The following is a 17,462-nucleotide window of genomic DNA, read 5'->3' on the forward strand; positions in this document are numbered from 1 at the left end:
TGAGAACCTTTGTGTTTCCGTTGCTTGTGTGAAATGGACCAGCCTAGCCCACTCTGTTACTTCCTTCTGTTCCCCTGCACATCAGTTGGGAACCGCCAGAAAAACACAAAGTCAGTCTTTCTCTGACTCCACTGAGCGTCTGCATCCCTTTAGCCCTTGGCTCATCAGTCCCATGCCCTGCCTTGGGAGCCTTTGGCACACATGCCTGAAATGGGAGTTCAGTGTGGAGGGTTGTCAGCTACTTAAAGAAGACACTTAGTCTTCTGAAAACTGACCCAGCCGACTGTTAGTGCAAGAATTCACATTTGGGTAGTCAAATCACATTATAGCTTTAGAGTGTGTTTACTCTGTTGAGGAATGCTTGTAGGGCAAAAAATTGTCCTCCATGTTAACTTGGACGAATGTTATCCTTTCAATGCACATTTGGGTTGGGCCCTCACTGGGATGTTGTCTACCTGTGACCTAACCTTTTGGGTAAATCCTGGCTGCACCAGTTGTTCTGAGAGAGATGCCGCCATTTGCCGGCCCCGCCCGGCGGTGCAGCAGTGGGAAGGTGCAGAGCAGCGAGTCTGCAAAACCAAGCACTGCAGTGTCAAGCCAGGATTGCTGTTATTGAAACAGATTATTTTCAAAGGAAAACTAGCCAAAGGGTTTGTCAACTGGCCCATTCCGTTTCTGGGAAAGTGGAATTAGTGGATCAGCGGAGTATTAACCTCTACTTCAATTTTCTTTAACCTTCCCTGACTCTCCCAGACTCTTTTCCCTACCCAAGTCTGGCACTTTCTTTCTTTGTTTTCTGTTGCTACGGCCTGTCTCATTCAAAATCCCCTTTGTATGCTGTGAACTGTGTGTGTGTGGGGGGGGAAGGTGGGGGGGGTGGTTGGGATGTAACCAAGGTGGCTGCTAGTTTAACTCAAACTGCTTTAAAGTGCTGGTTAAAAATAGAGCCAACACAGAATAGCCCCTCGGTTTTATGGATGTCCCTGCCTGGGGCGTTGTTGGCTTTAATGAATACAGTCTCTGCTGACCGTTGCTGTCTTTGCACTGGTGAGCTGTGTGTGACAGAATTAGGCTGGAGTAGAAAATAAAGGGCTCAATAAACTCCTTCCCCCCTTTTCACGCCAAGCTCCAGAGTAGCCATCTTTGGCTGTGTTGATTTAGGAACACTTACAGTAACGTATGTCTAAATCAATTGAGCCAGCTCATATCACAGAAAGTGAGCTAGGGCAGATCTTTCCTAAAACACACGAAATCATGAAACAGTAGGTTGTTATACCCTTAATTAATAGAAAATTTGAATAATGAGAAATAGAATAAATAATACAACAGGCGGATCAGCCCAAGCCCCGAGGAGTCGACGCCCAGGGAGTGGTGACAGAAATGACACCCTCACCCTGGAACAGAACCCATCTCTGGGTCCCTCTGTCAGGGCTTCCTCTGCCGCTGTCCCAGGCATGCATTTCAGCGTGGAGGGAGTACTTGGGAGTATCTGGTTGCTGAATGGGGGTGGGTAGTGGGGTGTGGCCCGGAACCTTAATGACACACGCTGGCCGGAGTTCACTCTGACTCGTTTTGACTTGGCTGTTTTCCAGTGACCTGAGTGACAACGCAATCATGTCTTTGCAAAGCAATGCGTTTTCCCAAATGAAGAAACTTCAGCAGCTGTAAGTTTCCCCCGTTTCCCCCTTTTCCCTCCCCAGTTTCAAATAAAGCCCAGGAGGGCATCTGTCATGCGGTTTGTCACCTACAAAATATATCTAGCTCATTTTTTGCATTATTAATGTTTACACCAGGAAACAAGGGCAGCGGCTATCTGTCCCCTCGGTTGCATCTGGAATTTCTTTTTCTGTTTTGAATTTGTAGCTTAAGTTTGTGGGCCCATATTTAGTATGCTTCCTAAATTTAGTTCTCGTGTCCCATTAGTTCGGCATTTTTGCTGTATCAGCGTCCCTTCCTCAGTAAGAACAAGAAGGACCACAGGCCCTGCTAGCTCAGTTTCTTGCACTTTAAGGTAGACGATAGAATATTTACAGCACCATGCATTTGGTTCCCAAATTCCTCACTTTGGTTAATATTTATTTAAGCTTGGCTAACTTTTTAGAAAATCTGCATTTTGTACAAAAACACATGGAATGTGATTCCTCTCCTCAGGCATTTAAATACATCGAGCCTGTTGTGCGACTGCCAGCTGAAATGGCTCCCACAGTGGGTGGCAGACAAGAACTTCCAGACCTTCATCAATGCCAGTTGCGCCCACCCTCAGCTGCTGAAAGGGAGGAGTATTTTCACTGTCAGCCCGGATGGCTTCGTGTGTGGTGAGTGAAAGCATCGCTCGTGATTTTTGCTGACTCTTTTTGCCACTCGTTTGTCCAAACAGTGGTTTTGAAGAGATCTGGGTTCGTAATAAAGCATTTCACTTCTGCTGGGGTAGGTGTGGACCTGGGGTTTGCTGCTTGTTAAAGTTCTATGGGCGCAGGTAGAGTTTCCATGTTTGTTTTAGCAGCAGCAGGGTTTGGTGGCAGGAATGAAGTCGGATCTTGAGAGAGCAGAGCCGAGGTGGCTCTTCCTTCTCCTTCACCTCACTTTCCCCCAGCCTTCCTGTGGAGACCGGTCCTGGCTTTGATGCTAGTTCTGTAAGTGGCATAGCCACAGTTGTCTGGGCTGAGAGTACATTGAGGCTGGTTCTCTTGACTTCACTGCATATTACTTTTAGAGACCATGGGGGAAAATAATAGTTCCCAGCAGTAGCTTTTGAAGATGGTCCACGAAATATAATTTCTTCCCCCATCCATCCCTTCTCAGTCCTTTCTCCTCCCTCCGAGAACCCAGCTCCGACCTTCGTGCCTTTGCCGTGGCCCACTGTGTGTCATCAGTGTCGTCTGCATAAGCATGAGTGGGAGAAAGGGCAATGCTCTGTAGCTGCCTGATTCTCCCTCCCTCATCCACCGTTAACTGCTTATTGCGCAGAAAGGAGGGGTGGGGCCAGCAATAAGCTCCTCCCATACACAAGGGGGCTTTGGGTGCTTTGGGGCAGTTTGCTTTCTGTTCTTTCTGAGTGGCTTGTAGGGGGAAAAAGTAGGTAAGGAATTAGGGCTGCTGAGACGTTAATTGTTGATGTTGAAGCATTAGGAGGAATGGCAAGTCGAATTTATTGCAAACTTTAAGATCATTGTTGTAGCAACCACAAATCTCCGTACTTGAGATCTCCCAGAGTAACTGTAGCTGGTTAGGACCAGAAGAGGGTTTAAAAATACAATGGCCTTCTCTGTTACAGTTTTCTGCCATATACACCAGACTGCTCCTTACTCTTAGCTGCCAGGGAAACTTACAAAAATAAATGTGTGCATAAAATACAAAGTTAAAATTGGCTTAATTTAAGCAAGTGTGAGAAAATACTGTAGACCCTCATTTTATACTGACATCTAAACCCAACTAACACTGCTTTCCCTATGTGTCTATATAATATTGTGTGTATATAATATCATATATTACATACAATATAATGCTTTATATGTTAATATATAATATGTTCTCATATATTAATATATTATATATATGTATATATATATATTTTAGGTTGCAGAATTTAATGGTGTCAGCAATTTTGGGGAAATAAAACCTGATGTAGATTTCATATCCAAATAAGTTTTTGGCAGTCATCCGCAGGGGCCTAAGCTACTCCTTCTTCATACTTTTTCTTTTTCTTTTTTTGGTTTTCCAAGACAGGATGTCTCTTGTGTAGCCTTGGTTGTGCTGGGCTCACTTTGTAGAGTAGGCTGGCCTCAAACTCACAGAGATCTGTGTGCTTCTCTATTCTTTTTTTTTTTTTTTTCTTCTCCATTGTGAATCAGAACATTGAATTATGGGATGGAAATTTCAAAGAATCACACTGCCCTATTTAATGCCCCACAGGCATAGGGTAAGAAAGCTGCACCGTGGTCAGAGTAGCACCCCGCTCCCGCTCGTGGCCCCGAAAGCCTGTGTTTTCAGATTAGCCGTTGTCTAAAAGTCCGTGTTGGGAGATCTGTAGTTTCCTCGGGGGTTTTATTTAGACCATCTCTGAGAAACTGACGTTCCAAAAAAGGTAACTCTTCCAAAAAGTAACAGAGAACTAAAAATAACTGCGTGGAATGAGAGAGTTGCCCGGCTCTAATTATAATGTAGCCCTGGCAGGCTGTGCAGCAGCGTGATTGATGGATTGTCCCACTTCAGTCCCCAGCCAGGGCGCTAACTTGCATGTGCCTTTTCATTCCCTTCAATTTATCTCTGGCTCTTTTTGTTTGTTTGCTTTTTGTCCATTACTGTCTTTTCTTAATTTGTTTACGGATGTGTGTGCCTGTTTGTCTGTGTTGCGCAGCATGTATGCAGGTGCCCGTGGGGCCAGGAGAGGAATTAGAACCGCAGGGACTGGAGTTGCTGGGAACCAACCCCAGGTCCTCTGAAAGAACAGCAGGGTCTCTCCAACCACTTGGTGCTGTCTGGATGCTATGGGTTGGGAATATTTGCCGTTGATGTTTGCTTGCTATGGTTGACTTTATCTTTTTCATGGAGAGCCTGGGCAGAAGGTTGCAGCTGTTGAGGATAACATTCAAAGGTCATCTGGGAGCCTGGAAGCTCTTTGTTTGTTTTGTTTTTGTTTTCGTTTGTTTGTTTCAAGACAGGATTTCTCTGTGTAGCCTTGGCTGTCCTAGACTCACTTTGTAGGCCTCGAACTCACAGAGATCCACCTGCCTCGACACCCACCCCTCCACCCCCAAGCTAGGATTATAGGCGTGTGCCACCAGACCCGGCTCAGCCTGGAAGTTTTTAAGCTGTTTTTCCCCCTCTTTAAAAAAGTATTCCTGCCAGATGGTGGTGAAACCTGCCTTTAACGGCAGCACTTTAGTGGTGGAGGGAGGTGGATCTCTGTGAGTCTCAAGCCCGTGTACTCTACTGAGTGAGTTCCAGGAGAACCAGAGCTACATAGTGTAATCCTGTCTTGAAAAAAACAAATATGTGCGTGCGTGCATGCATGCGTGCATGTGTGTGTGTGTGCATGATGTGTATATATGTGTGTGCATTATATATACATTATATAATGTGTGTATATGTGTAATATGTATGTACATATATGTAATATATACCTTATACACTGTAATGCACATATAACGCATCTGTGTGAATACATAGGTGTATGTCTATTTTTTATTGTGCTTAATGGTAATTATACATGGGCACAGGATGTACTGTGCCCTTTCAGTACATGAAGATGTAGTGTGAGCACATCAGGCTACCCAATGGATTTGTCACCTCAAACTTAAATCATTTCCTCGTGCTGGAAATATTGCAAATCCTCTTTACAGGCCCCTCTGGAATAATCACTTAATTGCTGTCAGCCAGTGTCACCCCACTGCATCACTCAGTTTTAAATATGGCCTAATTTCCCTGTGGCTTCTTAACTGCTCCTCTTACGCTTATATAAAGCGCCAGGCATGTGGCATAAACTTTTATGATCGTTTCAAGGTAACACTTATCTCAGGTAAATAATGATGGAGCCTCCGTCTCCACTGGACTCAAGCAGGCTACCTAGAAGCATCCTCCCAGCTTGTCCCTCAACCCTGGGGTCGCTGGTGTGTCTGTAAAACACAGGCAGGGTCAACCCTAGCTGTCCTCTACCTTGTTTCCTGGTGTTGGGATTTGAGTGGCGGTGTGCTCTCAGGCCTTCATGTCATTTTTTCCGCCCCCCTCCCTCTCCATTTTAAACAGATGATTTTCCCAAACCTCAGATCACAGTCCAGCCAGAAACGCAGTCAGCAATAAAAGGCTCCAACGTGAGCTTCACCTGCTCCGCTGCCAGCAGCAGTGACTCCCCTATGACTTTTGCCTGGAAAAAAGATAACGAGCTACTTCAGGATGCTGAGATGGAGAACTACGCCCACCTCCGGGCCCAGGGGGGCGAGGTGATGGAGTACACCACCATCCTGAGGCTGCGCGGCGTGGATTTCGCCAGCGAAGGGAAATACCAGTGTGTCATCTCCAACCACTTCGGGTCCTCATACTCCGTCAAAGCCAAGCTCACCGTGAACAGTGCGTGACCCACTTTCCTCCAGTGTTTAAACACAACCTCTAGAAACGGCTGTAGTGCTTGTCTGCTCCCCTTTCTCTCTCTCTCTCCCTCCTCCCCACCCGGCCCCACCCCTGCTTTTCTTTCTCATAGTTTGCCGCCTAGCTCATTCTCCACCTCTCACTACACAAGATCACTGATCTTGATTATTTATTTCTAAAGCAACGATTATACTGAATTCGCCTCACTTAACTCTGACAGGTTGGGGCAGAATTAAAATGAACCGGACGCTTTTGTTCTCTCGCCCATAGAGAACACTATGATGTGAAGGGCCATAGAGTGTAATTTTTTTTTTTTTAAAGCACATGGCCTTTAGCTGAGCTCTGGGTGTGAATCCTGCCTCTCCTGATACATAGTTATGTGACTCTTAGCAAGTGATTCACCTCCTTCCCCGTATCTTTCAATTAGAGAAGAAGCTGGAGAGATGGCTCAGCGGTTAAGAGCACTTAACCCGGGTTCAGAGGACATGAGTTCAATTCCCAGCACCCACACAGCAGCTTACAACTTCCTGTAACTCCAGTTCCAGCAGACCCTGACACCCTCACGCAGACATAAATGCACATAAAAAAAAAAAGAGAGAGATAACAAATGTCACTTCATAGAAATGCCATGATTCCTACATATGATAATGTGTGTGTCAGGAGCTTGGTGGAAGTCCTTGAAATTTGGGTGGTGCTCAGTAAGCGCATTCATAGCAGCCCCCGTTAATAAACAGCATGATTGTAGCATCGTTTGCACGGCAGGCATACGGTCCTACAACTCTTAAGATTGTATTTTGGACGTTCATCATGTCATCATTTTTAACTGTTAATGTCTGCCTGGTAGAAGATTTAGGGTATTATTCATTAATGAATTCATTCAGCAAGCAATTGCCAAGGCTTGACACATTGGAAAATTTAGAGTATAGAATGGGATAAAGTCACAAGACGTTTGGTCCTGCAAGACTGGGAAAAAAATAAAATAAAATAAAATAAATGAAGCACATGGTCACACTACAGAGAGATTTATTGATTTTTTTTTCCCCAAGATCTCACACTTAGTTATTGAGAAAACTAAAATGTGGCTAGAGAGACTGCCAGGAGGATCTTCCATTTGAGGGTCCTGTGATCCTTGTGTCATCCTGACTCCATCACCTCTGTACCTCTGCACCTCTGTACACCTGCACCTCTGTAACCCTGAGCAAACTATCTCATTTCTCCAGCTCAAGTTCAGCTTCTCTGTCTTTGAGTTAGAAAGAACCCCCGCCTTACCTGAGCCAGCCATCTCTGCGGGCACCCAGAAAGAGGAGCAATGTCACACGTGCATCCATTTGTGATTACAGTGCTGCCTTCATTTACCAAGACCCCCATGGACCTCACCATCCGCGCTGGGGCCATGGCCCGCCTGGAGTGTGCAGCCGTGGGACACCCGGCCCCACAGATAGCCTGGCAGAAGGACGGAGGCACAGACTTCCCAGCTGCCCGCGAGAGACGTATGCACGTGATGCCGGAGGACGATGTCTTCTTCATAGTAGATGTGAAGATTGAGGACATCGGGGTGTACAGCTGCACGGCTCAGAACAGTGCGGGGAGCGTCTCCGCCAACGCAACCCTGACTGTGTTAGGTGAGGGAGTTAAGACTCTGAGTCCCTCTTGATTGCCCCAGCTCACCCAGAGACCTTCCAGGCTTAGAAGCTGCTGAGGGATGGGTGGCTGAGGGATGTGGGGGTGAGGCAGGAGGATGACGTGGATGGGGATGGGGGTGGGGTAGTTGAAGACTCAGAGAACCCTACCCCCCCCCCAAAAAAATACACACACACACACACACACACACCAAACAGCCTCTGGATCCAGGGATACATCATACATTCAGGCCAGGGAGAGGCTTCTGCCCCCTTCACTCCAAGTACAATGTCCAGGGTTGTCCTTGTGTGCGTAGACTACTCATGAGAACTGGTCATCTTAGTGCCGTAAAGAACATGTAAGAAAGCAGCTATAGCTAGATCAGGAGGACCCATTCTCTTTCCTTCCCCCATCCTGCATCTCTGTGGAAGTCCCCGCTTCTTACTTCTCACCTGTTGGCCAGATGGAGAACAACTTCATGATTCACGTGTCTTTGAGTGAGTTAAAAATAACCACACCGCCAAGATGCCAGATACTGGAAACAGGTCCAGAATTTTCCTACAGACCTATGTATCTGGCGTGATAAACTTGATTTTAAAAGAGTAAGTGTGGGGCTGGAGAGATGGCTCAGCAGTTAAGAGTGCAGGCTGCTTCAAGCGACCCGAGTTTGGTCCCAGCACCCACAAGGCCCAGTTCACACCTGCCATTAACTCCAGCTCTGGGGAACCCACCATGGCTGGACCCCACAGGCATCTCTCTCGCGTGCACATTTTCACATGCAGACACGTCATACATGTAAGTAAAGGTAATAAAGAGAAATCTCTAAAAAGTGTTAGAGACGCATACACAGTCTTGTGCATGAAATTATTTTCTACCACTTAACTAACGTTGGCACAATTGAGGGAGGTCGAGATATATAAAGTAGTACATTTTACCCTTAACTGGTGGCACATTGCTGTGGTCCCAGGTCACCATGCTGAGGGGGGTGGGGTGGGCTCTTTAATACGCTTATCCAGTGAGCTGTAGGAGGAGTGCAGTTTACATAGAACGCAGTTCTCATTTAGGAAATTAAAACCTTGTAATTTCAGAGACGCCATCGTTTTTGCGGCCTCTGTTAGACAGAACAGTCACCAAGGGAGAAACGGCGGTTCTCCAGTGCATCGCTGGCGGGAGCCCACCCCCGAGGCTGAACTGGACGAAAGACGACAGCCCATTGGTGGTGACCGAGAGGCACTTTTTCGCGGCGGCCAATCAGCTGCTGATTATCGTGGACTCGGATGTCGGCGATGCTGGGAAGTACACGTGTGAGATGTCCAATACCCTCGGCACCGAGAGAGGCAACGTTCGCCTCAGTGTGATCCCCACTCCTACCTGTGACTCCCCTCACATGACTGCCCCAGCCCTGGACGATGACGGTTGGGCCACCGTGGGCGTCGTGATCATAGCCGTGGTTTGCTGTGTGGTGGGCACATCTCTCGTGTGGGTGGTCATCATATACCACACAAGGCGAAGGCACGAAGACTGCAGCATTACCAACACAGGTGTGTAAACACAAGCTTTGGCCGAAACCTAAGTCATGTGTATTTGTGGTTTCATAGACACTCCCTTCTAGAATGTCTCTCCCAGACTGGGTCTGTTTCAGAGAGCTGACTCATTGGCTGTGAGCTGCAGGAATATGCTTAACTAAAAATTACACCCCAAGCCTGAAATAGTACTGATGCACAAAGATTAATCTTTGTTTTAAAACCTCATCAGGCTATCCTGAAGGCTGAGATAAAAATCCAAGCATAGAGTGAAATAGTCCTTCTCCCGGATGGACCTAGGGAGGCCAGAGCCTCCTGTGCGCTGCCTCACTCTCCGTTGTGTGTATGCGGATTGACTGCAAAGTCTGCTAATGACGAAATGGAGAGGGGCCAAGGGCCTGGATTCATGTTTTAGAGTCATTGACTACTGAAAATCTGGTTTTGAAATTTGGGTAGGGGGTGTGCGTTTCCTGGCAAATACTGTAAAAAAACTAACTAGTGTTCCAGAGCTGAAAAGCCATCATGTGCCCTTCCTGGCTTTTCCAGAGCAGATCTTCCCTTACTGATGTTACAGACATCAGAACCGTCTGCACCGTACTGCGTGTGCCAGAAGCCGTGGGGGCAAGGCTGCTGACAGAAATGCTGTTGTTTGGTTACAGATGAGACCAATTTGCCAGCCGATATCCCTAGTTATTTGTCATCTCAGGGAACATTAGCTGACAGACAGGATGGGTACGTCTCCTCAGAAAGCGGAAGCCACCACCAGTTCGTTACTTCTTCAGGAGGCGGATTTTTCTTACCACAACATGAGGGAGCTGGTGAGTGCCTGAGATGTCCTGTTGTTTTGCTGTCACAGGGGAGTCCTGGGTATAATACTGACTCACAGGAGAAATTGAAAATAGTGGTGGGGACCTGGCCCAAAATCACTAGCAAAGCTACAATCCTCCCTCCCCCTCTCTCACTCCCTCCATGTCTGCTTTTCCAGAGTGGATAGTAAAGTTTTATTAAAGATTAGATGCTTTGGACAGACACTCAGTGAGTGGATTGTCAGAGAAAGAGGATCGCCCCTCAGAGAATAAATCTTAAACAAGAAAGCAAAAGACCAACACAAGTAAAACTTTAGAAACACAGCAAAGAGACTGTAGAAAATGGAAAGATCTCCCGTGCTTATTGACTGGAAGAGTTAATACCGAGGACAGTTGGCTGTGCTGTCAGAAGCAAACTACAGTTCCATGGCAAGCCCCATAGAATTCCAGGATCCGTGGCCTAGAGAGATGGCTCAGCTGTTAAGAGCACTTACGCCTGCAGAAGACTTTGGTTTGGTTCCCAGTGGCTCAGAACTGCCTGTAATTTCACCTGAAGGGGGGGATCTGATCTTTTATTTTTACACACACACACACACACACACACACACACACACACACACACACACACACACACACTTACTTTATATCCTTTCTTAAATTCTTTTTTAAAAAGATTTATTTATTTATAATTTATACAGTAGTCTGCCCAAATGTGCACCTGCACACGAGAAGAAAGCACCAGATCTCATTGTAGATGGTTGTGAGCCACCATGTGGTTGCTGGGAATTGAACTCAGGACCTTTGGAAGAGCAGACACTGCTTTTAACCTCTGAGCCTTTCTTAAATTCTTGAAAAGCACCCCTTTTTATTGATAAAAGTTGATAAGCAAATTAGATCGAACTTTGTTTCTCTGAGGATTGTCACACCTCCCTTACATTGTGCATGCTCCTTGGCGAGGCATGTCCTCTGTTGGCATTGCTTGCGTAGGGTCAGAGGCCGGATGGCTTACAGGCTAGGCAGGGAGCTGATGTTACCTCTGCGGCAGGTGTCTTATGTACCCGAGGCTGGGGATGGAGGAACATCTCCACCCAGACCCTTTCCTGGGGTACACAGGCACTTATGGCACTTCCCAGCTAGGTGGTTTACGGTGAAGATAGAGAGCTACATACATAGCATTTGGCACTTACCATGGACTCTGCGTGTGACACACTGCTGGGGCCATTCACGCCGGTCATTTTATCTTTTACCACAAGCTTTCACTAAGCGTTTGTATTTGCTCTGTACCAGACTGAGTAAGGCCTGCTTGTTTTCAGCTTCAGAGTTTAGTCATGGGTGAGACAAATACTTACAGGAGGGAGGGAGGGAGGAAGGAAAGAAGGAAGAAGGCAGGCAGGCTATGAAGACATGCTTGGCAGGACAGTAAGATCAGGTACAGAGAGAGAAGATCCTAGCATGAAGTGAGTGTGAATGTTGGCAAACAGAGACCCAACCTCAGTGTGGTGTAACGAGGCTAGTTGAGAACTCTCGAGTAGGAACCTGAAAGGTCAGAACTGGGTTTCTCCCCTAGGCCACACCCTCTGCCTCCATAACAACTCCAACAAGGCCCTCTCCTCTCACAGCCGGGTCCGCTGCTGTTGGATCAATCCATGGTGTTTAATCGAACTACCCTGAGATAGTTTGGTTTGCTTTGGTTTTTGACTCAGCTTTGAGGTAGGACACCAAGAGATTACTAGCCAAATGTCAATGCTTGGTTCTGGTCAACCATGATGTTTAACAGGAAAGCAATAGTTCTAAGAGGTCGAACCATGGCTGCAGATATAGATCCCTTTCCCTGAAAACAACAAACGGGCTGGCAACAAGGTTGGCACAGCTGGCTCAATGGCTGCCCAAGCCTCTCTCCAGCTGCCCTGAAGTGGTGGACCCCAATTTGAAACATTTATAGCCCTGGCTGTAAATGGACCATTTTAAGTCCAGTTGCTTCCCCCTCCCCCCCCCTCTCTTAAATTACATCGTAACCAAGTTTTCATCTCTAAATATGGAAAATACAGAACCAGAGAATGCTGAATGACATTTGAGACATCTGCCTCACTGACTGAGGTTTGTGTTTTTAAAGGGCCCTGCCATATTGACAACAGCAGTGAAGCTGATGGGGAAGCTACACCCGACCCGTTTCTCTGCCCGTTTGTGGCCTCCACGGGCCCCGTGTACTTGAAGGGGAACTTTTACAGCCCAGACCCGTTTGAAGTTTATCTTCCAGGTACGGTTTTCTTGCTCAAATGCAGTTCTGTTTCCTGCATCTTCTCAAGGTGCCAACTAACTCCTTCCTTTCTGTTGCGGATCCCAACTCGAAAAGGTTGCAGCTCTGACCCAAGGATGGCTTTGATGGACCACTGTGAGGCCAGCTACCTGAAGAAGGACTGCTTCCCCTGTGTTCATCCTTCAGAGGAGCCCTGCGAACGGAGCCTCGGCAGCATCCCGTGGCCACACTCGAGAAAGCCCGTGAGCCCCACCTACTCTCAGAACGAGGGACCCACAATGCAGGCTCTGTGTCTAAACAAGTCCTCTTTGGATTTTAGTTCAAATCTGGAACCAGGATCAGTCACTTCAAGTAACTCTTTCATGGGTACGTTTATCATGCTGGGAATTAATTACCTTACCTCTTGGACTCAAACTCTCAGCTCGGGACTCTGGTTTGATTCCTAATGTTACTTTGATACCCTCTGAGATGCAGGCGTTTCCAAAATGCATTCAGGGGTGGGGATTGTGTGTGGGTATGCGTTTAATCTGTGTCTAAGCCCAGGAGATTTCTGGATTATGCTGTGTGTGGCATGTAGGAGACAAGAGTTTGGGAAATGTCTTAGGAGCTGAGCTTGTCAGCCATGTGGAAAAAAGTAGTTTTGGGTCCCAGCAGCCTAAGGGGGTGGAGCTGTATACTCTGCATGGTTGTGGTTTCGTGTGTCTGACGACTCCTAGCTGAACTCACAATGCAAACTGGGAAAGTGGTGTCCTACCTAGCCAGCTTCAGACGGGCGAGACCGTCTTCAGCAGAGCAGGCCTGCGGTGCCCGCAGCACAAGTCAGTGCCTTCAGACAGCAGCCAGCACCATGGGTAGAGTGTGAATTTTTTTGTCTCGTATGTGGGAGCAGTCGGAGGGAAGAACAGGGAGTGGGCGCTCTTTCTACTGAGCCGAAGCAATCAGGAAAAACAACCCTCTACCTGCCCTGGTGCTGGTTTTTGTGTGTGTGTGTGTGTGTGTGTGTGTGTGTGTTCTTGGTTTGTTTTTAAAAGAGAATTCCGAAGCATTTTACTTAAGTGTTTAAGAAGTTTTTCCCTTTGTCCCAATATGATTATTTACATATCTTCCTGAAGGAAAAAAAAAAAAAAAGAAAGTGTATTTTGTAGAACTAGGGAATTTATTTGGAAGGTGTTTTGTTGCAGTTGGAGAAAGGGCAGGCCAAAAAGAGTCTGTTGAAAAACCACTGGCTGTACTCGGGTGGGACTGATTCTATATTATGGAAAACCAGAGGCTCACCAATCCACCAGCAAGGGCCCCAGGAGCAGTTCTCAAGTGACAGACTTGAGGAGCCTCGCTGTTCAGTGGTGAATGTTACTAATGGCTGTGAGAAAAGATGACAAAGGATGCATTTACCTGGCGGTTTTAACTAAGCGTCGTGCAGGTGTTCTGTGCAGCGCTCTGTAAACAGTCTCCTCACAGCGCAGACCTGCACCTGCTGAGGGACTTAGGGAGAAGCTTCTCCGTGTTATTAGGAACATGCTCGCCCCTTTCTGTGTTCATTTACGTGCTAGCGAAAGGAGCCATGTGCTCATGGAGTTCGCTCATGGAGTTCTCTTCTCTCCCAGGTACCTTTGGAAAACCTCTGAGGAGACCGCACCAGGACGCCTTTCCGAGCTTTGCACAAACACCAGACCGTCAGCTGAGGCCCTCTCACAAGAAATCACTTTCCTCCACAGAGTTGGACTCTGAGTCGGAGGAAGAGGAGAGACAAAGGACAGAGTTTCTGGAAGGGAATCACAGGTGTACTTACCGACAGACGTTAGACACTTACAGGACTCCAGAGTGCCAGCCTTGTGACCTGGACACATAAGACTGGAAGGGACCCAAGAAAAGATCTCATAATACTACCTCAACTGGGCTTCTGTCTTAAAGAGACAGAACCCTGTGTTTTTCAATGGACTTACAAAGTTTAAAAAGAAAAAAAAAAGCTTTATTTATATAGATAAACCAAAATTACAAAAATTTATAAAAATTTTATACTGGGAATAACTTTCATATAAAAATGTGTTTTAAAAAATATTTTATAACTTTGTTTTATATGAAAAATATCTTATGTAAATTAATGGTATAAATCCATGACTATTTTATGTATTTTTTATAAAGCCAGATTTCTTTTTATTGAAAATGAGTACTAAAGCCTTTTAAATAATCCCGTCTTATACCTTTTTTGAATAGAGCTCACTTCATTCTATTTTGCACACTACATTTAATAAAACATGTCATTTGGTGCCAAGCCCCATTTATACAATAATAGATTTTCCTGTTTTCAATGCATTCTAGGCCTACTTCATTGATATCATCACATCTCAATGAATTAAAGCTATATTTAGCATAGTAAAGTACCGCCAAAGGGCCCATCCAGCCCACCTTCCCGGATGCTGTGCTAGCAGACTGCTATCATGTGGTTCCCAGCCAATCATAGTCCATGAGGAGTCACTCACGGCCGGCCACCAGAAGCGCGTGTCTAACTTCACGAACAGGAAGAGTTCTGTTGCTACCGTCTGGTCACGATTGCAGCTTAAATGATTCCACAGTCTGTGTTTCCTTAATGATGCGTATGTCTCTGTAGTCTAGTACCCAGTGTGTGTACCAGGAGTTTCCCATCCACCATGGTAGCTCAAGGGCTCTTCATTGCAGGTCTCTGAGGTGGAAAGGGCCACAGTGAAGGACAATTTTCATCCACAATTGCTGTGTGGGAGGCTATCTGGCTCTTCCCAGTGCTTACTGGTCTTCACTGGATGTGGTGGGCGTGGTGACGTAATGTGGTGGGCGTGGTGACGTAATGTGGTGGGCGTGGTGGCATGGTAGGCATGCGCACAGTGCTTTGAAGGTATTCTGAAGTATTTTTTTTATGAACATATTTCCTGTCATGCCAGCTCTTACTTGGTTGAAATTTAAGGCAGTGAACCTGTTATTCCAACAACCATAGTCGTTTGTTTTAAACAGTGTTAAGGGAGAATATTATATGCCCGGCTCATGCACACATGAGTGGACAGAAGATTCCCAACACTGTAACATGGCTTCGAGCAACAGAAGAGATAACTTTCTCCATTTGAAAACTCTGGTGATAAGACTAGACAAACATGACAACTAGGTAAACAAGGAAACTCTTGTGTGTGTCATGTAAAGAAAACACTCTGGCCCAAGGTAAATTGCCGTGACAAGAGTTAGTGCAGTATACTAACTTTAAAAATTTAAAGTGTGGGCTGGAGAGATGGCTCAGAGGTTAAACACACTGACTTCCGAAGGTCCCGAGTTCAATTCCCAGCAACCACATGGTGGCTCACAGCCATCTATAATATGATCTGATGCCCTCTTCTGGCCTGCAGATGTATATGAGACAGAGCATGATAATAGTAAATAAATCTTTAAAAAAAAAATTCAAAGCTTGAGGGTGTGGACTGCAGCCCTGTGCAGTTTTTTGTTTTGGTTTTGTTTTGTTTGTTTGTTTTGTTTTGTTTGTTTGTTTGTTTGTTTTTTGAGATAATAAGATCTAGCAATGTTTAATAAAGAAACATGATGAAAAAGACTACAAACTTGAATGAATATGACATCTATTTTAGTTACAATCATCTAATATTAAATTCAATATAAATTTATTTTTATTTATTTTTTTATTTTTTATTTTTTATAAATTAATTTATTCATATTACATCTCAGTTGTTAGCCCATCCCATGTATCCTCCCATTCCTCCCTTCCTCCCACTTCCCCCCTACTCCCCTTTCCTCCCCTATGTCTGTGTCTGAGGGGGACCTCCTCCCCCTGTATATGCTCATACGGTATCAAGTCTCTCCTTGGTGACCTATTATCTTTCCTCTGAGTGCCACCAGGCATCTCCATCCAAGGGACATGTTCAAATATGGGGCACCAGAGTTTGTGTGAAAGTTAGATCTCCTTCTCCACTCAACAGTGGAGAATGTCCTGTCCATCGGCAAGTCTGGGTAGGGGTTTGAGGTTTACTGCCTATTTTTTCTTGGCTGTTGCCATAGTTTGTGGAGGACCCCAGGGCCCAGACTCGCCTGTAGTTTTCCAGGACCCGCTGGATCCTTCTATTTCCTCTTTCTCCCAGGCTTCTCACACCTAAAGTCTCAATAGGATGTCCTCCCCTCTTACCCACTATCCTGGTAGGTACAGTTTTTCATGGGGACGTACCCCTTGGACTAGTGTCTCAATGTAAGTGAGTATATACCATTGTTTTGTTTTGAAGCAAACTGAAAACAGCACTTAGAGAAGCTGAACCGTCTAAGAGGACGTGCTGGAGGTAAGCTGTTCCTGCTCTGTGTCCTCTGATGAGAGCCAGGGGCCTAAACCTGGACCACAGGAAGTTTCCCCCCTTTTATTTAGACCCTGGAGTCGAACACAGTAAGGTCATCCCTTCCTCAGATGACCAGTGACAAGGAAAAGTGTGTTCCCATGTTTTGGCTCTATCAAACTGTCATATTTTTTAAATCTTACTGTGATTTTTGTCTACGCTGTTGCCTGAAGTACTGCAAACAAGGACATCTTAACTATGAGCTTTTTTTTAAGGAGTTATTTTTTCCTAACTTGAGCACAGACGTTTAAGTCAGCCCGCTTTAGCTGAAACACTAGATTCCAGGCCTGGAACGATGACTCAGCCGTGAAGAATCAACCTTTCCTGATCTCACAGAAGGCCTGCGGTCGATTTCCAACACCCACATGGTGGCTCACAACTGTGTAACAACAGTGCCAGGGGGTTCTGACGACCTCTTCTGGTGCTATGGGCACCAGGTGCACCCATGGTGCACAGACATACTTGTAGGCAAACTCCCACATAAACTAAAAATAAATCTTTCTTAACAAAAGAAATCATTGGTTTCGTCAACATGACTTTACTATGCTGGGTGATCAAACTCCCGGATAAGATACAAATCTTGCCTGTCTAGAAAAAGTATGGGAACCCAATTTCTGTGACACCAGCAAGGAAAGAATATGCAATGTGTTGGTGCTTCCTATCGCACGAACAGCAAATATGTAGATATTAAATTCTTCTAACATGACATAAAGAGACAGCTAATGTAGATGCATGTTAAATCACTTGGTCTGTCCGTTTTCTTCTGTTTTTGTGATGTTGGGTGTTGAGCTCAGGGCTTTAAGCCAGTGTGTTATCACTG

At 45.9% G+C, this 17,462-nt stretch overlaps 1 protein-coding gene across 1 annotated transcript in view; it reads left to right on the forward strand.

Moving 5' to 3' along the window:
• The window catches only part of LRIG3 (leucine rich repeats and immunoglobulin like domains 3), a 50,771-nt gene extending 34,913 nt beyond the window's left edge, over positions 1–15,858 (forward strand). The window contains exons 11-19 of the mRNA XM_084760419.1: positions 1,593–1,664; positions 2,152–2,315; positions 5,746–6,066; positions 7,425–7,706; positions 8,793–9,245; positions 9,887–10,045; positions 12,147–12,290; positions 12,387–12,656; positions 13,895–15,858. Of these exons, the coding sequence (XP_084616545.1) occupies positions 1,593–1,664; positions 2,152–2,315; positions 5,746–6,066; positions 7,425–7,706; positions 8,793–9,245; positions 9,887–10,045; positions 12,147–12,290; positions 12,387–12,656; positions 13,895–14,139 (2,110 nt within the window). The 3' untranslated portion in view covers positions 14,140–15,858. The remainder of the gene's footprint in view (positions 1–1,592; positions 1,665–2,151; positions 2,316–5,745; positions 6,067–7,424; positions 7,707–8,792; positions 9,246–9,886; positions 10,046–12,146; positions 12,291–12,386; positions 12,657–13,894) is intronic.
• Positions 15,859–17,462: the final 1,604 nt, after the last annotated feature.

This window comes from Acomys minous (genome assembly GCF_964271855.1).
Source record: "Acomys minous genome assembly, chromosome: 15".
Classification (NCBI taxonomy): domain Eukaryota; kingdom Metazoa; phylum Chordata; class Mammalia; order Rodentia; family Muridae; genus Acomys; species Acomys minous.